Source organism: Drosophila nasuta, chromosome 2R, assembly GCF_023558535.2.
Source record: "Drosophila nasuta strain 15112-1781.00 chromosome 2R, ASM2355853v1, whole genome shotgun sequence".
Classification (NCBI taxonomy): Eukaryota; Metazoa; Arthropoda; class Insecta; order Diptera; family Drosophilidae; genus Drosophila; species Drosophila nasuta.
This window is the reverse complement of record NC_083456.1, coordinates 169,502-194,260: the sequence shown is the minus strand read 5'-3', so window position 1 is coordinate 194,260 and position 24,759 is coordinate 169,502. Positions and strand designations below refer to the sequence as shown.

The following is a 24,759-nucleotide window of genomic DNA, read 5'->3' as shown; positions in this document are numbered from 1 at the left end:
CTTCAATCTTCCATTTGGTGCTGGGTAACCTCTCTGCAGAAAAGAAATAGCCAAAGTAAAAATAAAAATAAACTCATTTCACCCTACAGGTTTGAAATCATACTTGTCTTTGTCGCTGGCTTCGGCGCACATCACCAACTACTCGCACGTCAAATACATCCCCATCATAGATGGACAAGTCCTGGTTTGGGAAGAGTATGCTTTTGTAAAACATTCCGCGAACCTGTCGGAGTACGAACGAGTTGTAGAAGAGACAGGCTCATTGACGTTTTTCCACAGTCTCACATGAAGAAGCTCCTGGTCGTAGATACAGTGCATCTGCAGGACTTGCTAGAGGCCTTGGGTACGCACCACAGGGTCGCGAGAAGCATAGACTTCCTAGGGTCCATACTAAAGGTTGTGGCAGGTATACCTGATGCAGGTGATTTAGAAAGGACTAGGTTCACAGAGATGCAACTGATAAATTCCAACAATAGACAAATAGAAATAAATACTAGAGTTCAGGACCAAATTAATAAACTAACCTCCACAGTCAACCAAATTTTAAAAGTATCTCAAAATTCACAAATCGACACAAGCCACCTGTATGAAACTTTGTTGGCTAGAAATAGAATGTTGTCGATGGAGTTGCAAAATTTAATGTTGGCTATTTCACTTGCGAAAGCTAACATAGTAAGTCCTAACATTTTAGATCACGCAGACTTGAAATCTATTTGGTTAGAGGAACCCACCAACACTCCGATAGGTGACCTTATGTCTGTCTCGTCCGTAAAAGTTCTTCAGTCCCCTAACTCATTGCACTTTATTATTAAATTTCCCAAAGTCAAATTTTCCTGTAAAAAAAATAACTATTTACCCTGTCGCCCATAAAAACTTCATTCTGAGAATGCCGGACAACGTCATAGCCGATTGTGATGGAGAAACTCATAATCTCCAGAGCTCCACCGTCTCGCCGGGGGCCACATTTTGTCGCTTGGCGACAGAGACCTCATGCGCAAGGGAAATACACGCAGGGGGCACGGCACATTGCGAGATTCAGCCTAGCAACCTGGAGGCGATCACCGAGGCAGACGAGGGGGATTATCATAGTCAACGATAATCCAGCAATGATTCAAGTCGACAACGGTACCGAGATCAGAGTGCTGGGCACGCACCTCATCACCTTCAACGACAGAGCCAGAATCAACGAGACTCTATTCGTCAACCACAACAACGCCCAGAGTAGAGTCCCTGGCATCGCCAACTTCCCTATCTTGAATATCACCGCCAGCCAAGATATTCTGAGACTCCCGTTCCTTCATCGATTAAATGAACGAAACCTGGAGGAGATCGAGAAATTCAAGGAAGCAGCCGGAACGCATCGCATCTACAATGTGGCGTTCTTCGTGTCGGCTGTATGTTGCTCGCTCATCTGTGTCGACCTCACCTGTCGGCGCATCATCACTGCGAGGAGGTCTGCAAAGCGGCTGAGGGACGTCGTTGCGGAGATAGGGTCGGCCGAGGGCGGCCTTAAACTCGAGGGGGGAGTAGTTATGACAAACAAACGGTCTGAGTTCGCTGACCGAATACGACACTGGCCAAATAGCTGAATAAGCATTTGACCGGATGTCATTGCATAGCAAGGACAACCACCGGCAACCGGCAACCACAGCAGATTTGCGTGGCCGCTATGACACGATCTCGTAACCATAAGTTGCGGGATTGCTTTGTTGCAAATGTTATGTTAGTTCATTTCTTCATTCAAGTAAAACAATCTAATTGATTTAATTAATTTAGACATACGTATACGGTCGCTTGTGTGGCAATTGGAATTTGATTTTGTTTGTTTTTTTTTTTGTGTTATATGCTTATTTTTGTGTGTCACCTCCTTTTACACTTGCACGTCATTATGTTTTTTATACAGTTGTTCTCTCTTTTGAGTATGTATTATTATTATTTCACCATTCACTAATAAAATTTCCACAAACACCGTCGTTACCTGTTCACTCACCTCAGCCTTCAAGGAAATTAGAATGGTAAGCGTAGTGGGCATGGTCAATCCCTTGTTCGAAGCTCGGCTGCGCCAGTTACAGTCCAGTGACCGAGGGAGTAGAGGAATTCTAGAAGATGTTAGAAGGAAGCTTACAAATAAAACTGTGTTGTGTGGAGAACAGAATAAGACTGACAATTTATTATGTATGTACGTGTGTGCATGTATCAGTGTATATCAGAATCTATGTATGAGTGTATTATCGTCAGAGTTGCATGTTGGTGATGTTGTTTTTGTTGCACTAGGCTTGGAGTTGCCGGATCTGCGTTATTCCATGTGGCCGGAGACAGGGGCATGTTAACTCCCGCACCCAAAATAAAACGTTGAAAGTCTCCAGATCAAACCCTGAAGTCTTCTTCTCGACTGCAGGCAGATCGTCACTAGGACCCATAAACTCTGACAAAAGTGTGACATACGCAAGCGCTTTAAAATCAGGATCGGCTACACCTGCCTCAAAAAGTTAATTTCTGCAATCAGCACACCAATTACCGAACACGGCTCAGCAGCATCAATCGCCGGAACAGCCAAAAAGCAACTTCGAAGCTATGATATGCAGCTTACAACAAAGCCTTACGGAATTTATAGTATGTCATTTATGCACACAACTATGCAAGATTTAATGCGAAACCAAAATCTATGGATTCAAATGCTGGTTTCACAACGATCCAAATAATGGCTTCCCTACGGATATCTACGTGGAACACTAATGGCGTTTCGCAACATAAACTTGAGTTAGCTCAATTCCTACTCGACAATCAAATCGACGTAATGCTGCTTTCAGAAACACACCTTACAAACAAATACAACTACGAGGATATTCGTTCTACGGAACAAATCATCCAGATGGTAAAGCACATGGTGGGACTGGAACCACCACTGTCAAAACAAATTTGGTAAAAACTACCTACAGGCCACATCTATAAATATACAATTAAGTACTGACAACCAACTTACACTAGCCGCCGTATACTGCCCCTCCCTTCCTTCACTATAGCTGAAGATGAGTTTATGCAGTTCTTTAACTCACTAGGAGACCACTTTATAGCAGCAGGTGACTACAATGCCAAGCACACACACTGGGGATCTCATCTCGTGACTCCAAAAGGAAAGCAGCTCTATAATGCAATTATCAACGCCAAGAACAAGCTTGACTATGTTTCTTCGGGCACACCAACATACTGGCCAGCAGACCCAAAGAAACTAACCGATTTAATAGAACATTGCAACAATCACTAAAATTGACCTCACAGAACACCAATTGGGTTAAGTAACATATAGAAAGTATATTAGCTGACACATTGAGCAAATCTCCACAACGAAGCCGACGTAGACAGCTTTGTTAATTCACTGGAGTCTCTACTTGTCTCTGCAGCTCGAGTTTCAACACCTCAAACCATAAATACACAACGCAATCGAAAGAAGACAAGTCTACAAATCGAGCAGCTCGTCCTCGAAAAGCGACGCTTACGTCGAGAGCGGCAATTCCACATATCGCCATCTGCTAAGCAAAGTTTATGTCAAAGTCACGCCTCACGTGAACTTACTAAGGCTCTACATCAAGAAGAAGCATATGACCACCGCCATTACATAAAGCAATTGTGTACTTCTAGTACAAAACGCTCACTATTGAGAGCTTACCCAACTCTGAGCTCACCGAAAGAAACCATGATGCCTATTAGAAATCGCACAGGTGGCTGGGCGCGCAGCGATGCAGACAGAGCCAGCACGTTTGCCAACCACTTTAAAAATGTCTTCCAACCAAATCACATAACTCCCAAAATGATCATCGAGCTCCCATATTGCGCCGTTTGCCCTATCACCCAGCTTTTCAATGCCATCGCAAAACTTGGCCACTATTAAGTGAGATGGAAAAAGTAAATTATAATAAACTCTATGTAAACTCTTTGAAAAATGCGTTTTGACTCGGATAAACACATACCTAAGACTCCAGGAAGGAATCCCGTCACACCAATTTGGGTTTCGTGAAAAGCACGGAACAATTGACCAGGTCAACCGGATAACATCAGAAATTCGGAACGCGTTCGAAGAACGACAGTACTATACTGCCATATGTTTAGATGTCTCTCAAGCATTTAATAGAGTCTGACTAGAAGGTCTAATGTACAAGATCAAGACAATGCTTCCCAACAACACCCACAAGCTTTTAGAGTCTTACCTTTACGACAGAAAATTTGTTGTGAGATGCAACACTGCTATATCTGAAGATTTCACTGTTGGAGCTAGAGTTCCCCAAGGTAGCGTGCTAGGGCCAACACTATAGGTCCTCTAGATTGCAGACATCCTGACAAGCACACAAGCAACAACATCTACGTTTGCTGATACAGTTATTCTCAGCCGCTCAAAATGCCCGAGGCAAGCAACTGCGCAGATAGCTCTTCATATGGTCGATGTTAAAAAATGGCTGTCAGATTGGAGAATTAAAGTGAACGAACAAAAATGCAAGCAGGTTACATTCACCGTGAACAGGCAAAACGGCCCCCGCTAACGTTAAACAACACTCTACTCCTGCAAGCAAATGAAGCGACATATCTAGAAGAACACCTCGACAGAAAATTCACATGGCGCCTTCACATTGAAGCCAAAGAACACACCTAAAGCTAAAAGCCAGCAACCTTCATTCTTTGAATGCCAGCAATAGCAATATTGACATAGTTCAGTCGAAGATCTTGAGAACTATCACCGTGGTACGTTCGCAACGAAAACATACATCGCGACTTAAACCTTCTACCAGTCAAAGAAGTTATCGCAGAACAGAAGGAAAAGTATTTTACCAAGCTATTGTTGCACCAATCACGTTTTCGACGCAATGACTTACCCATCCAGTGACCGCCTTTAGGGACGCGCAACCAGAATGCAGTCTTAGCACACTGTTAGTTAAAGTTAAATGTTAAGATTCGTAAACTTATTGTTAGTCTCAAAATTATTAGAGGATTCAATAAATAAAAAAGTTAAAAAATAACAAGTTAAAAAGTTACAGTCAAGTGTGCTCGACTGTAAAATACCCGCTACACATTTTTAAAAAAGGCAAAATATTGCGGTATTATTTTCAAAGTATACATACATTTCCTGCCGGCACATAGCTATAATACCCTTCTACCCTATGGGTAGCGGGTATAAAAATTCTCTGTTCCTCACAAATCGCCACACCATTGTCAATGAGAACCTCCAGTTCTTCCTTTGAAATCGCTAATTTAGCTGATTTTTTATCTTTGTTTTCATCCATATTGCTGATTATTTTAAGTACGATATTTTTTCCGAAAAGTAGATTCAATCACTCGAAATATGCCTTGATTGGTTGTAATACAGATGTCGTATTTGGTAGAATTAATACTATAGTGATATTCGTTAGGTCACTAATTTGGGGATGGGCTGGACAATTATGAACTAATAGCAATATCTTCTTTTCAGCATCCCAATCCCATACCCAATTAATAAAAATTGTAGATGTCATCCATGCCCAGAGATTACTATAGTCGTCAACAGACAAAGACTGAACATTTTTAAAGCATCTAGGTCGCTTTGATTTTCCAATAACCAATAAATGTTTTTTAAGATTACCACTCATATTGGCTAAAACAAGCACAGTTATCCCCTTCTTGGACACCTTCCCTCCAGTGCAGCTATAAATTAAAACATCCCAACGGTAGCCAGTCCGATGTCTGGTAGAGGAACAAAGCCAAAAGAGCTAACAGCACATGATCAGTGCTAGCAGAAAACAGGGAGCTAGCAGCTGAGTCAAATGAGTTAACGGCGCATATGCAGTGTTAGCAGAACCAAGTTAGTTAACAGTGCAAAATCATTTTATATAAGAAAGAAGAGTTAGCAGGGCTTCATATTTAATTCCATGATCTATCAAAAGAAGAGAGAAAGGGGAGGGTAAACACCAGAGTCATCGTCGCGATTATAGAAGTCATAATCAAGTAAGAAAGATTCAAACTAAATTTTGAAAACAAATCTAATTATTGAGGTATTAATTTTAAAAAATATACTAAAATAATTTACCACAAAAATACTAAAAATAGTATAGGCCAATTTTTGTAAGCTACTCGCTAACATCGCATTGCACTTCGACTGTTTTTCTCCAGCAGCAGCGACGGCTAAAACTGACAAAGAGTAGTGAGCATGATACAATTATACAAGGTAGTCCCGTCGGAAAAAGCTGTCCGACTTTAAACATAACAATGAGTGCGTGTGAAAGAGTCTCAGCACAGCAGTGTGAGCGAGACGAGAATGAAATGCGCATTAACCCTTAGACGATGATATTAATATTTACATAATTTGAAGCTAATATTAATGTCTTTTTGACATATTTCTAAAATGTAAGTTGTTTATGAATAATATTAACAATATATATGAGAATTCTCTAATTCTCGAAATGTTTGAATTCTATCCGTATCTACGGCATACATTGCAAAATGTCATTTAGCGCAAGGGTTAATTGCAGAAAAAATTCGTCCGCAGACAACCTCTTGCGTCGAAATACGAATGCGTACTGACGGAAGCTTTTTCCGACGGCACTACCTTGTATAGTTGTATCATGGTAGTGAGCATGATACAATTATACAAGGTAGTCCCGTCGTCAAAAAGCTGTCCGTAATCGACACCGTACATAAGTGCGAGTGAAACGACTGCGCCTAGTGAGTGCGAAAGAATCGACAGTAGAGCTTTGTGATTAACCCTTCAATGGCGCATAGGGTTTAATTGTTCCACTATATTAAAAACAGTTGAAATGTTTTTTATAATTTAATTTTTAATAGTTTGGAATGGGATAGTAATCGTTGTTTTGGTTTTTGATTACCAATTATTTAGTTCAGGTTCTTAATTCTATCATAAAGTTCATATTTATATATAATATAATTGCAATCTGACATTTTTGTCTTGCACAAGGGTTAATATTTAGTGAAAAAATCGTCCGCATACAACCTTTCGCTTCAACAAGCACGAGCGCACTGAGCGATAACACTCTGTAGCCGAACGAAAAAGCGTACGACGGCACTACCTTGTATAATTGTATCATGGTAGTGAGAGTGTAAGGGCCTTCGTGTCGCCGCTATGCACACAAGCAAGGGTGCCGATCACTGATAAATACATACTAGACATCTGCATGAGACCACTCACAACATACGTCTCATTGAATACATTCGAATGGAATGGAATTGAATGAGTGGAATGCAAGAAATGAAACGACATTGTATCAGTATGAGTTCGCATTTTGCTTCATAGCTTGGGACGTTGAACGAAATGAAAGAGAACGAATGAAGCGAAAAGGGAAATGACAAATTTGGCACTACTATTCGAGGAATTCGAGTTGTTGCATGCAAATTCGGTCCATTCATTTTCCGAGGCCTGCAGCGAGCAGCGCGGCTTCGGAACGAACATTCTCAAACGCAAGAAATTTAATTACCGAGAAGCGTACTCAAATAGCCACTAACTCAGAAAATATTAACAAAATAATGTTTTTGCATATATGGTTAATTTAGACATAAGTTCAAGAAAAAACTATGAATTTATATTTGAATTAATGTGTAATTGTTAATTTAGAAATTACTTTAAGAGAAAACCATGAATTTAAGTATAAATTAGTTAATAGCCTTGATGTTTTAGAAATAAGTTAAATAAGAAACCATGAATGTAAAAACGCATTTCAATTGCTTAGGTTTCCATTTATTACAGTTGCAACTTGAATCGTTCGAATTCAGTGTCTCAGTATTCTGAGTTCTCACTTCATTCAATTCGTTTCTCTTTCTCTATTCTTTGTGCGACTGAGTCGTACGTAAGCGAGTCAACTCACTCACTTCAGTTTGGCTTTGCTTTCAAATTCACTCAACTCATTTTGAGCATTGTGCATTTGAATGTGATTTTTTTTGCCACTCATGCAGATGTCTAATACATACATTTCTAATTGCGTCGTTTGATTGTTAAATTGGTTGGCATTATTTCGCTGTATTTTTTTTACGTCACAATATCCAGTTGAATTCTGAAAAATTTCGTTGGTATAAGCGGTTTGTCGCTGAAAAATCACAAGAGTTTTTGCAATTATAATTCCGCTTTATTCGCGAACACAAAGACTGGACCTAATTGTTGTTGTAGACGATGAAAACGAAAACGGAGTAAATGATGACGCGCTGATAAGTTCTCAATTTCAACTGTGTTTATAATTCTATGCTAAGTTACATTAAGCCTAACTTAACTAGAGTGGCGAAGCGAGGCGAATTCGCTCAGAGAGCAACAAACGAAAGCTTTATTGCGCTCTCACTTCGCCCTAATTCTAACAATTCCATTGGTACTTCATGCTCTTAATTAATAACTATCAAATGCGCCAACACCGGCCCCGATGAACGGCTGAGCCTTCATACGATTGGCAGAGGCGCCAATTTGTGTATTGGCCGTTTAAACAGCCCTCCTGTGCTGGTTCGCACGTCTGCGACGCGCACCGCCCCGTCCGCTCCTGGGTATACCGCCACGACTCGCCCCACCATCCACTGCATCGGCGGCTGATTGTCCTCTGCGACGACGACGAGCTCTCCGATTCGCAGATTTGGCTGCAACCGGTCCCACTTGGCCCGTGCCTGCAGGCCCAGCACATACTCCCGGGACCATCGCTGCCAAAACGCTCGCTTGAGCGACGAGACAGCTTGCCATCGCCTTAAGCAACTCAGACCCTCCTGGTCCGGGGTCCGCGATGCTGCCGGTGCCACCAGTAGATGCCCTGGGGTTAGTGCCTCGCCGTCGTTGGGGTCGTTGCTTACGGCTCCTAGCGGGCGGGAGTTGAGCACCGCCTCGACCGCCACGACCACTGTCTGCAGCTCCTCGGCCGTGAGCAGGGCGTTGCCCACCGTCCGTAGGAGTAGGTGCTTTGCAGACTTCACACCTGCCTCCCATAGCCCTCCGAAGTGAGGAGCCCTCGGCGGTATGAACGCAAATTCGCATCCGCTTCTTAATGCGAAGTCGCGAACTGCGTTCTCCTCGGCCTCGACTCGTCTCCTTAGCTCCTCCAGATGGCGACTTGCTCCGACGAAATTCGTCGCGTTGTCGCAATGGACTCGGCTCGGGCATCCTCTTCGACCAACAAACCTTTCGAAAGCCATTAGAAATGCATTAGATGACAAATCGGATACAATTTCTAAGTGAACCGCTTTTGACGCAAAACAGACGAACAAAGCTATGTACGACTTGTACGGCGGCTTTCCGCAAATCCTATAGGTTTTCTCAACCGGGCCACAAAAATCTACGCCACAAATTGAAAATGGGCGGAGCGCTCGGAGTCGATCAGCAGGCAAATTTCCCATTATTTGCGTAAGCAGCCGAGGTTTGCATTTAAAGCAACGGATGCATGATCGTACTGTCTGACGACAAAGCTCTTGAGCATTGACTAACCAAAGTCGTTCTCTGAGAATGCTCACGAGCGCTCTTGGACCAGCGTGACAGTTGGTCAAGTGAAGGTACCTCACATAGCTGCGAGCAAATTGTGAGCGCTTCGACAAGAGGAGTGGAAAATTAGCATCATACGAAATAGGAGCATTTACCAGTCGCCCCCCGACTCGCAACAACGAAAACGAACACCAAGATCCTTCAAACTCATGTATGAAAGGATTGAGTCGTTGTAGACTCGAGCTCACACGTGTACTCTTACGAACCCTTTCTATATCGTCTCTGAATTCGAAATCCTGCATTACTTGTATTATTTTACTGAATGCTTCTTTCAGATGCCGTTGGAACCAGTTCAAATTGAACTGTTTTGTCTTTGCATCTTCGAATGAAGCGGAACACATAAGCGAACACTCTCAACAGACTTGTGTGCGACGAAAAACTTTCGATCGAGTCCACTAGATCTGACTTTACCACTATAGCTGTCAGTCCAACAGCTGTTTTGCGCACTTCCAAATTGCGCGTCTCTTCAGAGACGAGGTGGTTAACTGGCCATGCGTCGTGTGGTTCCATCAAGAATGACGGACCACTAAACCACATTGACGCGCACAGTTCAGTCACATCGCAACCTCTCGATATAATGTCTGCGGGGTTCTGCTTAGTTGGAACATGACGCCATTCCACGCTCTCTGACCACTCTTGAATCTCGGCCACTCGATTCGACACGAATGTCGCGAGAGTGGAAGGATGTGACCGGATCCAATGAAGAGTGACTTCCGAATCTGACCAAAGAAGCGTCCGTTCAATTGGAGATCGGATCAGCCTTCGGATGCGGTGGCAGAGTTCTGCAAGAAGGTGAGCTGCACACAACTCAAGTCTAGGAAGAGTCTTAGTCTTGAGGGGAGCTACTTTTGATTTTGAGGTTAGTAATGATACTTTACAACCTTCCGCAGTTTGCGTACGAACGTAAATACACGCCCCATACGCTCTTATTGAGGCGTCGGCGAAGCCATGTATCTCTATCGGTGACGTAGGCTCTGTGAACAAATATCGTGGCACTTTTATGTTTTGCAATTGTGTCAAATTTAACTTCAATTACTGCCACGATGTATCCAAACTCAATGGTATGGATTCGTCCCACTCCAACTTTTGAAGCCAGAGCTCTTGAAGCAGTATCTTTGCTTTTATAATTAAGGGACTCAATAGCCCAAGCGGATCGAATAACCGCGATGTCACCGAGAGAATGTTCCGTTTTTTCGCTTTAAGACCCATGAATGAATCGTCGATTCGGAATTGGAACACGTCTTCATTTGGCAACCAAATCACACCTAGAGTCTTGGTTGCGTCAGTCTCGGAGATCGTTATCGGCTTTGGTGTACTGTCTGATGCGGAGAACCCAGGAGCATTCGAGAACCACTTCGCAAGTTGAAAACCTGCTCCTAGCAGTATCTGCGACACTTCAGACTTAATTGTCTTCAGGTCCTCGACGCATGCGGCACCAGTCAACATATCGTCAACGTAGAAGTCTTGCCTGATAACCTCAGCTGCCATGGGGTGCGAGGATTTCGCAATCTCGCTCAGCTGGATCAAACACCGTATGGCCAAAAATGGCGCTGGCGCAGTGCCATATGTTACAGTATTTAATCTGAATAATCTCAACGAGTCTGATGTATGACATTTACAGTGTGATCTGGCTGATAACCTGAGATCGATTTGAGGATCCATAAATCGATCGCGTATTCATTGCAGCCAACTCGCGACTTCACCACAGTGTGTATCTTTTTCTTAACTTGAGAATTGGATTCACCAATGCCAAGCAAGCTGATGCACGAGTCTTCTCTACGCAAATGCAGCCGCTGAGCTAGTTCCTCAGTCACAAAATTAATTTGTGACCCAGAGTCCAGCAAAGCTCGGGCTAAGACGAAATCGCCTGAATTCGTCTTTATTTTGATGACTGCTGTGGCCAGGATCACTTTATCCGACACGGTCGCATGGATCGCATGTGAAGTGAATGGACGATCAGGCTCAACAGCGGAGAGACTCGGGGGTGGTAACGCTCTACTATTTGTAGTCGCAGAATATATGTGCAGCAACGTATGATGTGAACGGCTGCACACACGACACTTTTTTCCCTTAAATTTGGCGACAGTGTGACCCTTCCGAAGACAATTTATGCATAATGCAGTTGTTTTCGCGTAGTCGAATCTCTGTTTAACTGCCAAGGCAGCAAACATCGAGCAACTCACGATGGAATGCTCTTCGGAATTGCAATATTCGCATATTTGGGTCTTTTGATCAATCTTATCTTTGAGCGTCGTATACGAAAACGAGCTTTTATTAAGCTGTTTAGTGGAAACGGCTTGACTATCGGACTTTGTCGAATTCTCAGCTGACAAGTGCTGATATCGACGATTAAGCACAGTTTCACACTCACTCCATAATGGAATTTTCGTGTAATCTAGCTGCTCATCCCACTTCTTCTTTGTCATTGCATCAACTTTGTGCATGACCAGGTGAATAAGGATTGCATTTGCAATCTTCTTATCATCACCTATCGACAACAAAGATCCGTATATCGCAGAGACAGTGTCAATCAAGTTTCGCAACGCTGAAGCGGAGGGCTGCGAAATCTTTGGCAAATTGAAAAGAGCAGTGATATTTTCATTAAATATCAGACAATCATTGTCATATACTCTTTTCAAACTCGCCATTGCTTTCTCATAGTTGTCCTCGGTGACTTGAAACGCTCTCACCGTTCCAAGAGCCTCACCAGAGAGACAAGAAATGAGATGATTGAATTTCTCAATGCGCGGAATTGAATGGTCATTGTCAACAAGAGTCTCAAACAAGCTTATGAAATTTTTAAATTCGGAATACTTTCCGCTGAACTTTGGCAATGAGAGTTTAGGCAGACGGGTACGAGGAGCGGCAATCGGCTGAATCGATATATTGGCGGATGAAGTATCGGTCAACGATTTCACCATCGCCTTCAGCCTTGCCTTTGCAGTAATGCAAATCTCTTCTAACTCGCACCGGTAATCGTCATATTCGTCAAATGTCTCAATTCTGCTTTGATATTTGAGAGCATTCTCAATATGCGACGACAACATCTCAAGCCTGCACTCTAGCTCTGTCAAATCTCGACCGATCGTGTCATCGAGAATTTGATTATTAACTCTGCAAATGCTCTTCACGCAAATAGCAAGTTTCTTTTTAGAGCCTTCAAGAGTTTCTTTCGAATTCATTTTTTATTTAGGTTATTAGAGGAGACGACAAAAAAATATAAAAATAAAATACAAAATAAATCTTGTTGCTTCCAACAACAACGAAAAAGAAAATTAAAAACAAAAAAAAAAATTTATTTTTTTTTAATTATTATTTTGAACTATTTTTTTTTTTTTTTATTTAATTTTTTTTTTTTATTATTATTATTTTTAAATTGTCCTCAGCTAACCACTAAGCTTTCTCGGACAATAATAGGGGAGTACACAATTCGAGGGAGCAAACGAGATATCGCACTGATATGCTCAACCAACGAATGTAGGGGAGCGAGTTCTAAGCGCTGCAAAGCGCGCGACAACGAAAAGTGCAAGCAACAACACAGACTACAGAGCGCAATGCACTGTGCAGATGCTGGCTTGCTAGCGTATGTATGTGTGTATGTGCCCTGTTTCTAAGCGCGCGAAATGAAAACGAAAATGCAAGCAACAACAACACGGAGCCGATATGCACCGGTGCAGTGTTGGCTTGCGGGTATATATGTATGTATATACGTATGTGCGCTTAGCAACAGCACACAGCTTACAGCGGCTACGAATCTGGTGACAAAGGGGGCGACGAAAGCGAAAATTGCAACGAACTAAGAGAAGAAGTTCGATGCAATGGAAATAAGAATTTCCCCTAGTCACTTTCACTTAGAAAACAAAAACAATATTCTGCCTAAGCGGTTCACTTTTTAAATTAAACATATAAAATTTAAAACCAAATGCTCTACTATTACGTATGTGCCAAGAATTGAAAGCGTCACTAGAATCTTGCAACTTGGCAACCAATTCAGTTATTTACTTTCAATTTTTCGCACAGTACCTGGAATTGGCGATCTTTAATGATCCCAGCCACTTTCCTCTGTGTGTTTTCTGCAGGTGCAGGGTATCCTCCAGCGATGATGCAGAAAATTCCACCGATGACACAAACACAAGTGGATCACAGCACTGGCACAAAGTCAATTGTTTGTTTATGTTTATTATATTTTAAAAACGACCGGCGCGAATTTGTTTTGTTTTTGTTTTCTCTTTTTTCAATCACTCGCGTTCAACAACAATTAGAGTCCACCCGGGGGCGCCATGAAAAATCACAAGAGTTTTTGCAATTATAATTCCGCTTTATTCGCGAACACAAAGACTGGACCTAATTGTTGTTGTAGACGACGAAAACGAAAACGGAGTAAATGATGACGCGCTGATAAGTTCTCAATTTCAACTGTGTTTATAATTCTATGCTAAGTTACATTAAGCCTAACTTAACTAGAGTGGCGAAGCGAGGCGAATTCGCTCAGAGAGCAACAAACGAAAGCTTTATAGCGCTCTCGCTTCGCCCTAATTCTAACAATTCCATTGGTACTTCATGCTCTTAATTAATAACTATCAAATGCGCCAACAGTCGCTAAAAGCGGACATACTAAGCGGAGGCTCTTTCATATAAATTTGTATGGGGACCAACCAAGACATCGAATTTTCTTCGCAATAACCGGACGGACACTTAGCGAAGTCGTTTAACCGGATTCTATTGTATATGACTTGAAAAAAGGATAGGGTGGTATGTCGAGTGAGACTACCGCTGCCAAACGTTTGAGCAGGCGAAGTGCACGTATATGTGTATTTTTGAGAGCATGAGCTGATGCAAAATCGGTGCGCATGCGAGCAAGAAAAAATTGAAAGTGTGTGTGTGTATGTTACAAGCACAGCGATTAATGTGACATACATGTGTTCATATACATACATACATATAAGTCAAGTCGTGTGGCACCCATACATCGAACTTTTTTGTGAATCCAAGTTTCTTCAAATGGTTTATAACGGTTTGATGACTCATGCCCAGATCTTGGCCGATGCTACTATGCCTATCTCTTTTGATCAATTCAGCTAATTTATCGCAATTTTTGACGACAGGCCTTCCGGACGGTGGCTCATCTTCGACCACCTCTGCACCAGAACGCAAACTTTGAAACCATCGTCGTGCGGTGGAAATGGAAACTGTATCGGGTCCATAAACTGCACAAATTTTATTGGCAGCATGAATTGCATTTTTGCCTTTATCGTAGTAGTACTGTAAAATATGTGGTATTTTCTCTTTATTTTTCTCCATGCTATAATCTATAGCTTCTCGAAGCTATAACTCACGAACGACTCAAAAAAAACAACAAAAACAAACACGTGATAGCGCGTGAAAAGACCTTTCCAAAAAGGTATAGCATGAACCGATGCGAAGAATAGAACTAGAACTACGCGCTTGCAAAGACACCTATCGGAAATACCGCAAGACTTTTTTGCCAACCTTATATGTATATGTACATACATATATATAAAAAAAAGAGAATTTCCAAATATTACACATTTTCACCATGCAAAAAAAAAAATGGCGGAACGTAAAGGGCGGAATACCGTGGGTAAGGCGCGAGGAAAGAAAAAAACGGTTTGGTCCTTATAGTAGACTGTGATGATGATGGTGATTATCCGGCTCGAAGGACCAAAATGTCGTGGTGGCGCAGAGTTTCTATTTGAATCAAAATCGCACAGAGGAGGCTTGTTGAAGATGACCGCTTTAGAAAAAGTGTAAGTCGGCACTGCACAGTGGGAGAAACAGCTGATTTGGTGGCGATTTATATCTTCTGCAATAATGATGAAATTTTTGTACGGATAATTTTTTTTGTAGAGATTCAAACTACAAATCAAAATTAATATACAAAAAACTTTGGCTAAATTTTTTTTTTTTTTTCGTTTTTAATATTTAACTGCTCTAATCTGTATCTGCTAATGAATCATTAGATAAGTCTTCCTCTACATCTTTATTTAAAATAAGGCAGATAAATCATTGTCTACTATTTCATTGCCTTTGGAAGGGGAAACTGAGCTTTTTTATGGCATGGTAATAAATGGATCCGATGAAATAAAAAGTGTATTGGCCAAGTCATCCATAGTGTTTTTTCAAGTGAGATGTAAACGATATTTTCGCAAATCTTTATTTCCGGCCTCAAGAGCTTCTTCTGACATCATACCTATCGGAAGGGCAAAATGTTTTATGGATAGGCACGTAAAACCATGGATACAAGTCCACAAATATTATTGTGGGTTGCAATGCATAATGCTTAAAGGCTTCTGCATCAATTTCATATCCACATGCAAAGGTGCGGAAGATTACGCTGAATCAATGAATTAATATAGTACATAGCTTACTCCGGTAATTTTGCCACCCTTTTTTGGATCTTGGAAAAATCTTTTGGCTGTGTTGTCGTTATTGGTATTACCAGAACCAGGCTTGGGGCAACGTGCCCACTTTCTTTCCCAAATTATCTTGTATTTCCCTTTTTTCAACATCTACAGCTGCTGTTCCCGCACTGCGAATATGCCATTTTTTAAGAATAATTCTATAGTTAATATGTAGAATGCAATCAAGAAAACGAATCCAAGCGTGTAGACTTGATAAGCCATACTAATCAGTGATTCCAATTTGTCCTTTTTCCGGACAGATCTGTCCTGTTTTTAACGTTTCATCCGAAAAAAATTGAAAATCATCCGCATACCTGAAATCTGTCTTTTTTTTTAGATTTTTCATCCGGAAATCTGTCCTTTTTTTTAAATCTAATATAAATTCTTTATTTTTCTAAAATAGTTGCTTTCGCGCTCCAATTTAAATTTATTAGTAGCTGTAAAATATGAAACAGGTGGCAACTTTTCGCGGCTACCATACCATCGACAGTTTGGTAAAAAATTAATCGAAAAACTCTATTCACGGTTTACTTGCACTCTCTGTTTCGGTACTGAACACACAATTTCAAAATTTGTATTATTAAGTTAAAAATGCAAAAAAAATGTATAAGCAAAAGTTTCGGGACTGTTTACTACTGCAGCCCGATTTTAAAGATTGGATTAGCCGACATAATTCAGACATTAACAAGGCTTATTTCAAATACTGCAAATGCAGTATTAACTGTAAAATTGACCAAATAAGAGTGCACATGACGACAAAAAACATACGCAAAATACATCAAGTTTAGTGAAACAAAGTAAAATTTGTTTCGAGCCGGTCAAATCTTCAGAAACTTGTCGCCACGAAGCTGAATTAGTATTAGAAGTGAATTAGTAAAAAACACATTTTGACGCCAAGAAGGTTAAATTGCACTGAACCAAGTGCACTAACCTTATTAGAAATGTAGTGTCTGACAGACACTGCCTGTGCCTGAAAAATATCTCCAAATAATTGGCTTCATGGCTACTTATGAGGACAGCAATAATGACGAAGGAGAAATAATCAAAGCTGCCATAACTATTATCTTAATAATAAAAAACAAAATTATTGTAAACAAACATTTTGTCCCTTTTTCTATCCTTTTAATAATATTTTCATCCTATTTTTCCTGTTTTTTTTTCTCAATCTGTCTTTTTTTTTCGAAAAAAATATTGGCATCACTGGAGATGATGATTCTGCCAGAACACAGAAAACTTTTACATCTATCATGGTCATATGAAACTTATGATGTACCTCATATTTTTAGTCTCGTTGGCTGTATTTCGGCTATTTGATTTTTATACGCGCTAGCCATAGGGTAGAAGGGTATTATAACTTTGTGCCGGCATGAAATGTATGTAACAGGTAGAACGAGGCATCTCCACCCTATAAAGTATATCTTGATCAGCGTCAACAGCTGTAATAGGCCGCTTGTCGTAGTTGAAATGAACTAAGCCTAAAAGTATGCAATATTTTTTTCTTCTTTTTCTGCACACATATTTATACATATTATTTATTATATTAGTGATTAAATATTTATTGTCCTATTTAATTTATATTATTTAATTTGTTTAGTGTAGAAAATTATTTGTAGTCTGGGAAAATGGTACTAAATGTCTTGTCATGTTTTGTTTTGAGAAATGGAGCTTTAGTTATCCATGAGTCTGAAAGCTCCAAAATAGCGCCATCTATTGGTGGACTACGATAATTGCAAGCATGAATTACTAGATCAGCTGATCGTGTTAAGTCTACACCAAAATACCCTAGCGTTACCTTTTAGAGTAGAATTATTTGTCAAAATTCCGTTAAGAGGTTTTTGTTGGTTTTGTTTGCAAGACCATTGTTAACCTGCTAACAAAAATGTGAAAAACCTGAGAAAAAAAAGTGTGAAAAAGTGCATATAAACAAAAAATATACCTCAGTGAAGTGGTTGGTGGCTGCTGCATATATCGTATTTGTAAGTATACAATGGTACTGCAATGTATAATTGTTATACTAATACGTTGTGTTTTTTTTTTCGCAAAAGTGCACCTTCGCCGTCCACTTAACACTTGCAATAGATGGTTGTCCACTTCAGGAGTTTATCCTCCAATATCAAGTGCCGTTTTCCTCTTTAGGGTAAATATCTTTTATAAGTATATTTAGTTTCTTTGTCGTTCTAAGTTTAGTTTTGTGTATTTTTTTAGATTCGGTATTTAGTGCAGTAATAATTTATATAAACCCAGTGACAAAACTCAGTAATAATCTATATCAACTCCGCAATAAAACTGTGTTTAAACAACAAATTTGTATGTGGTCGAATTTTAAATTCATTACAATCGAAAATTCACCACACACAAAAGAGGAAGGCGAACAGCTGAATAGCAGCTTATGTTTCTTTTTTTTTTTGTTTGTTGATTATTGTTAGTTTACGTTGTTTTGTTCAAATATGCATTTATAAATGAGAGTCAGTCAGTGTTGTAAGGGTAGTATGATGTGGCGAGAAAGTTGAAACAACAACTTTTCTTGGGCACTCATAATGCAAGTACTACGGTATTATTGTATAAAATAACAACGGCAATCATTTAAGAATGCATATAAGGCAACGCATATAGGCAAAATAGCTTTGTAAAATTGTATTTAGTTATAAAATTTCATGACTTTGTATTACCCGCAAAGCAGGTAAAACCATACCTGCATACATTTGTATGTATGCATGTTTGTTTTGATCGACGCTATCCGGTCATAGCAACCAGCTTTCATGCATGCGCAAAAGCTCGCCAGTTATTATTTTCCCCACAGACAGGCACCAACACAAGGAAAGATCTTTCTGCGTGGGAGTCACGAATGTATGTAAGTCTGTCTCACTCTTACTTATTAATAATATATGAGCTAGAGCTAAAGCTTTCCTTTTGCTTGTGGTCCATCTGACCATAGCGCTGCTACAGCTGTCTGCAGTCCCAGCGGTCAATGACCTTGCGAGACTGGCAATAGCAAAACATTTCATTGAGTGACAGCCATCAGCTGATCCTCATTTTTACTTGAATCTAGTATTTGACTATACTCTATGTGATTGCCTAACATTGCATTCTAAATGAACCAAACTAGTTCATTTTAACTAATTTTTTCTTTCTATTAATTTATTCCAATATTTAAATGCAAAAATTATTATTTATATTATATTTATGCTAGAATATATTTTATATTTATAGGTTAATTATTTTTCGTCTTTAATTTTTTTATTCTTTCTTTTTTTGCCTTATTTAAATAATTTCCGCCTCATAAACACATGTTATGGTCCGTTAAATTATTTATTTATTTATTTTTGTTTGTCATTTCGTTTGTAATGTTGTTAAACTTCAAATCCCTTTTGTTGTATGTTAATAAATTAAGTATGTTCGCTTAATTGCATAATTTTATTTGGAACCATGCATCACCAAGCAGGAGTAGGTTAGCAGAACCACTTCCTTTTAGGGATCCTGCCAACAGTTATTTTTGGCATTAGAATGCAGGATCACGGTAGGGTGGGCGTCTGCACACAATAATAGCAGTGTTGCATTAAAGAGTGGCTCCGTTTTCTTTGTTAACTTACCTTCCTCTCCTTCCCCTTCTCTTTCACTATTGTTTAATACAACCTTCCCATTACACTCCTTCTTCTCTGTCTTCCCATATGTAGGCGAATTCTTAATGTATTATTATTATAAGTGATGCGTCTTATTAGTTGGCCGTTTTCTTGAACCCCATTCTAACAGAGCAAAGCCCGGAGAAGCCAGCGCGCACCAGCACCGTCCGTATGAAACACTGGATCTCAGAGACTGTAAGAGATAGAGCTATAATTTTTTTTCGACAGCATTTGTTATGATTGCACGCAGATCAAGTTTGTTTCAAATTTTTGCCACGCCCACTTCCGCCCCCGTAAATTAAAAAAATCTAATAACAAGCGTAATTTTAAAGCTAGAGTTGCGATAAAAATTGTCGAAGTTATTAAAGAAATACTTTTGTATGGGCAAAAACGGCTACTTACTAGGGGTCTTAGTTGCTTTGGCTGACAATCTGGTATATTGTGCCGTCTATGGTATATTTTGAATGCAGTACTATAACGATATACCAAATATATAATTTGGTATATTTTCAGTATTTTTATTTTTGGTATATTTTGAAAAAATACCACAATATTTTGCTTTTATTCAAAATGGGTTGCGGGTATCTCACAGTCGAGCACACTCGGCTGTAACTTTCTTACCTGTTTTTTAAATATTTTTCAGCCTCAGGTACAAAATCATTCAAGAACCAGTCCTTAAATAATTCTGCAGTTACCCAAGCTTTGTAACTTGCTTTCCAGTAAACGAGTAATTTTCTCTTGTCTATCCCTTTAAACGCACGGGGATTGAACGATTTATAAACAAGCATTGGCCTTACTTGAAAGTCGCCTGATGCATTACTACACAGCAAAAGTGTAAACCGATCTTTTTGTGCCTTAAAGCCGGGGGCTACTTTCACATTCCTTGATATAAAAGTTCGATTTGACATTTTTTTCCAGCAAAGTCCAGTTTCATCAGCATTGAAAACTTAATCGGGCAGGAATTCCTCTTCATTAATGAACCCCTGAATTTCTTCTGGGTATGTGGTAGCAGCTTCATCATCAGCCGACGCCGCTTCACCCTTAAATTTGAGGCTATGAATGGAGAACCTTTTTTTAAATTTCGCGAATTATCCATTACTAGCAACGAATCTATGCTGGAAGAGGGCTCTTCATTTTGCTCGCGCAGTCCAATCCTGAGTGCCGTTTCCTTAAAGATCCGTTCGATTAAAGGGATCTTTTTTCGATCCAAATGCTAAGTGCTCTTTCTATTTTCTCCAAAATTGGTGCACGTGCTCTACTGGTAAATTTTGTAGATATAGATGACCCAATGCTTCCTGCATGTCGTATTTTAGTTTCATTCTTTTTGATAGTGCGAACTGTAGCCTCATTTAAATCAAGGCTTCTTGCTATTTCCGTAGCAGTTTGCCCATTATCTAAGCGGTTTAGAATTTGTATTTTTGTTTCTATTGAAATGACTTTTCGTTTTAAAGGAGCTCTGTTCTTTCTTTCTTCCATTGTAAAAGTTGAAATTTATTTATTTTAATTATGTATTCACTTTTTGATTTAACCAACAAGCAAGACTCAAGCACAATATAAAATATTCTCGTACAACATAGTTCTCTTGAAGTGAAAAGCTACGGAGCGCATACTTGATCTATAGTAAATCTACTGCAATGATGTCAGTGTCGGTCCCAGAAGGATAATCTGGTATATTTTGTACTTCCCCACGCCCCCATATGACCGTCCGTATGAAACACTGGATCTCAGAGACTATAAGAGATAGAGCTATAATTTTTCGACAGCAATTGTTATGTTTGCACGCAGATCAAGTTTGTTTCAAATTTTTGGCACGCCCATTTCCGCCCCCGCAAATCAATAAAATCGAATAACAAGCGTAATTTTCAAGCTACAGCTGGTGTATACAATAATAACTATAGTATTTATGATTTTTGAAAATTTGATTGCGATCAGATAAAAATTGTGGAAGTTATTAAAGAAATACTTTTGTATGGGCAATAACGCCTACTTACCAGGGCTCTTAGTTGCTTTGGCCGACAATCTGGTCCATTGTGCCGTCTATGGTATATTTTGAATAGTGTACTATCGATCGATATCGATATACCAAACATACTGTGTGGTATATTTTTAGTATTTTCGGTATATTTTTGAGAAAAATACCGCAATATTTTGCCTTTACTAAAAATGGGTAGCGGGTATCTCAAAGTCGAGCACACTCGACTGTAACTTTCTTACTTGTTTAATACAAAAAAAGGAGTGGATAGGCACACTCGGCAATTTGCAATTTGTTTTTTACACATTCAGTTAGCCACTTATATAATTAATATAAATTATATTTTAAAGTAATTTGTAATTCGAATTGCAAAACGAAATGAAATGCCGAAATGAAAAGTAAATGCCTTTTTTGACATTAAATCGGATCTTATTAGCAAAAGGAAAAAAATAGTTGACTCATTGGTTTATTGTCGTTCTTTTAAGACCGTCAGCAGATAAATTAGGCTTGTAATTATTTTTAAAACGACTAATTTCTGACCCCACCTCAAATTTTTTTTTACTTTTAACCAAAACACAAGTCAGCTGTTTTAGCAGTAAAAAATGAAACGTTGCGATAGCAAAACGATAACTAAAAACTTGTGAAAACCGGAGCACCTAAAAACGAAAATCTCGGTTTTGGTCCCAAAACGAAAACGAAAAGTGAAAACCGGAGCATGGCTGAAAAATACTTGTTAATGAAACGGATGGCAATAAATTTGTTGGGTAAAATATGTTTTTTAAAAATTAATTTCTTTAATTTAATTACTTAAGTGGTAAAATTTAAAACCAAAAAATTGTTGAAATCACCGGAATGAAATTCATTAAAAAGGTGGCAGCTCTTTTTTTGTGGGAAACAGCTGATTTCCGTTCACCTGATTTAAAAAAAAAAAAGTTTCAAATCTTTATTTCCAAAAAAGACAAAAGGCAAATATATTTTTTTCAGGGAAAGCATAAATCAACTATGCAAGATAAAATTATCCTTATGTGAGTTCTATCCACGCAGGAAATTGGACATACGAATGGCATTTTGTTCGCGTTGTTTACTTCTGACCAAAACACAAGTCATCTGTTTCAGCAGTAAAATATGAAACGTTCCGATAGCGAAACGATGACTTGTGAAAACCGAAGCACCTAAAAACGAAAATCTCGGTTTTGGTCCCAAAACGAAAGCGAAAAGTGAATAGAGGAGCATGCCTGATAGTCATAAAATCAAACCGCGAGTGTCAACGACTGGATTGTCTGCGAAAATACTCGGGTCTCTGATCAAATACTCGGGTGTTTTTAATTTTTTCAATTCCCTATTGCGCTTAAACACATTTTTTGTGTGCCATCTCACAAAATCCTACGATTGAATATCTCCAACGTCCGATGCGCGTTCTTATAATTCCAAAAGGCCAATTTGAGATAATGGACACTTTTAGGTTCTACCTTTCGATGGCGATGTTAACCAAATAATGGAGGGTTACAACTCTGTCAGCGGTTAGAGCGGGCGAATTCGTCGTGGTCATATAGACAAAATATTTCTGTCAACATTTTAAAATGTCCAGCTTATTTTTAGATTACCACTATTTGCAATTTTGGCACTAAGTAACAGGCACAGATGATCTCATCAGGCTCTTGAGATCGGATATACTCATTCCAAGCAAAGAAAATTCGAATTTTTTATTTCAGAAGTCTTTAGCAATAAATTTATTTAGTTGAAAAATTACAAATTATTACCTATATAAGTTCATCGACAAATGCTGCTTCAAGTTCAGCAATATACTGATCATCATCACATTTACTTTCGCATATCTTAAAGCTCTCTCCGTCGTATGAGTCCTTACTTTTCTGATTCGAAGGTGTTTTGATTTGTTGATTACTATTAAAAAAGTTCTATTAAATGTAGCTTGTTATGGCAATCAATATTATGTTGATTTTCAAAAATTATTTCCCTTGATTTATGCATTTTCTGTGTCGGTATAAAATCAGTACAGATTTCGTTATTGGAAATAATGATTTTTGATTCAGAACTTTCGATTGTTTCTTTATCGCTAATATTTTTTTCTATATCTTCATTGCTTTGTCGTTCAAACAATTGAAATTTTAAGTTCGGCATGTTTTCAACATGGAGCTGAAAAATTAAGCTTTCTTTTTTGCGAATGTAAAATTGTTTCAATTGACTTTATCATATGTTTGGAAATGGTGCGTAATTTTAAGCATGGATCTTTTGTGTACGATTCATTTAATATGTGCAAAAATATTTCCATGGGTGGAGGATAGGGAAGATTTCGCAATTTAGTAAATGTGAATAAAGATTTATATATTTCCAAACGACAGAGCCAGTCATTATAAGGATGTTGTAGAATGGTAGAATTCTCAAAAATACCAACAGCTATTTCCAATAGTGTGTTGAATAAATCCTATTATAAGTGAAAACATTAACATAGTGCTTTGGCAGTATAATTTTTAACTCACCTTTAATAAAGAAGGTTTTAATAAATATCCAAATGAAACAAGAACCGTTTGTAAGCAACGTAACGCTTGTCGACAAACTAATGCTTTGTTTGTGTTAACGTACATCCCTTTTTGAAAAGTTTTTGCAGAATTTGTTGAATAGATCTCTGTGCCGTTGTTTTTAATTATAAGTTTGGACTGTAATATTAGAAATTGTAATACATATAGGAAAGATATGGCAAAACTTACTTTTGTTTGACTAATCGTTATATCTTCAAGTATATTTTCAATAAGGTTATCTATCATTAAATCATATCCGCTTCCCTCAACAAATATGGAAAGCCATAAGATAATGGCACCATAAACTTTTATTCTCAGAGAACTAGAAGTAACAAAAAAAAAAATAAGATGAGGTTTATAAGAAATCAGTTCACATTTGTTGTACATGCACACATCCGAATAAAATTATAGACTGTGTACTCGTTCATAGCACTTTTAATGGAAGTATATGCATAATTAATAGCTAATCGAATTCAAGTATTCGATTAATAATCTAGCAACTAGCGGCAACTAACTTTTAGAGACATCCATCGTGGAATCAGTTGTTTTGAATTAGGAAGGCAAAACTCAAATAAGAATACAATATTTTATGAAATTGATTGATCATAAATTTCTTGCTTATATATTTGACCTTTAATTTTTAAATTGCAAAACAATTTTTAAAATGAGTTATATTCTATATTATTAGCATCAAGCTTTCCCACAGCTTCTGTTGTGCTGTGTTTTG

The 24,759-nt window shown here is 38.8% G+C and overlaps 1 protein-coding gene and 1 long non-coding RNA gene across 3 annotated transcripts; both read right to left on the bottom strand.

Annotated features, from left to right (window-relative positions):
* LOC132787293 (histone-lysine N-methyltransferase SETMAR-like) lies at positions 1-14,977 on the bottom strand. Its single transcript, XM_060794236.1, has 5 exons — positions 14,421-14,977; positions 1,991-2,099; positions 286-412; positions 104-223; positions 1-33 (listed from the first exon to the last, which is right to left on the bottom strand). The coding sequence occupies exons 1-4, from the start codon at positions 14,780-14,782 to the stop codon at positions 165-167; spliced, it is 657 nt and encodes a 218-aa protein (XP_060650219.1). The 5' UTR covers positions 14,783-14,977; the 3' UTR covers positions 1-33; positions 104-164.
* A 3,873-nt stretch (positions 14,978-18,850) lies between these two features.
* LOC132785415 (uncharacterized) lies at positions 18,851-21,084 on the bottom strand. Of its 2 annotated transcripts, none has more exons than XR_009632317.1 (3): positions 20,145-21,084; positions 19,494-19,995; positions 18,851-19,433 (listed from the first exon to the last, which is right to left on the bottom strand). It is a non-coding gene; the product is annotated as an uncharacterized LOC132785415 (long non-coding RNA). The 2 variants fall into 2 exon arrangements; XR_009632316.1 differs by having other exon boundaries at positions 19,494-19,716.
* Between the last annotated feature and the right edge of the window lie 3,675 nt (positions 21,085-24,759).

Excerpts from the sequence above, each read along its gene's own strand:
- LOC132787293 (XM_060794236.1), bottom strand. The coding sequence starts at position 14,782 with ATGGAGAAAAATAAAGAGAAAATACCACATATTTTACAGTACTACTAC. Across the intron at positions 2,100-14,420 it reads CCACACGACTTGACTTATAT|AATTCCTCTACTCCCTCGGT; the intron begins GTATGTATGTAT and ends AACATCTTCTAG. Across the intron at positions 413-1,990 it reads TAATTTCCTTGAAGGCTGAG|GTATACCTGCCACAACCTTT; the intron begins GTGAGTGAACAG and ends CACCTGCATCAG.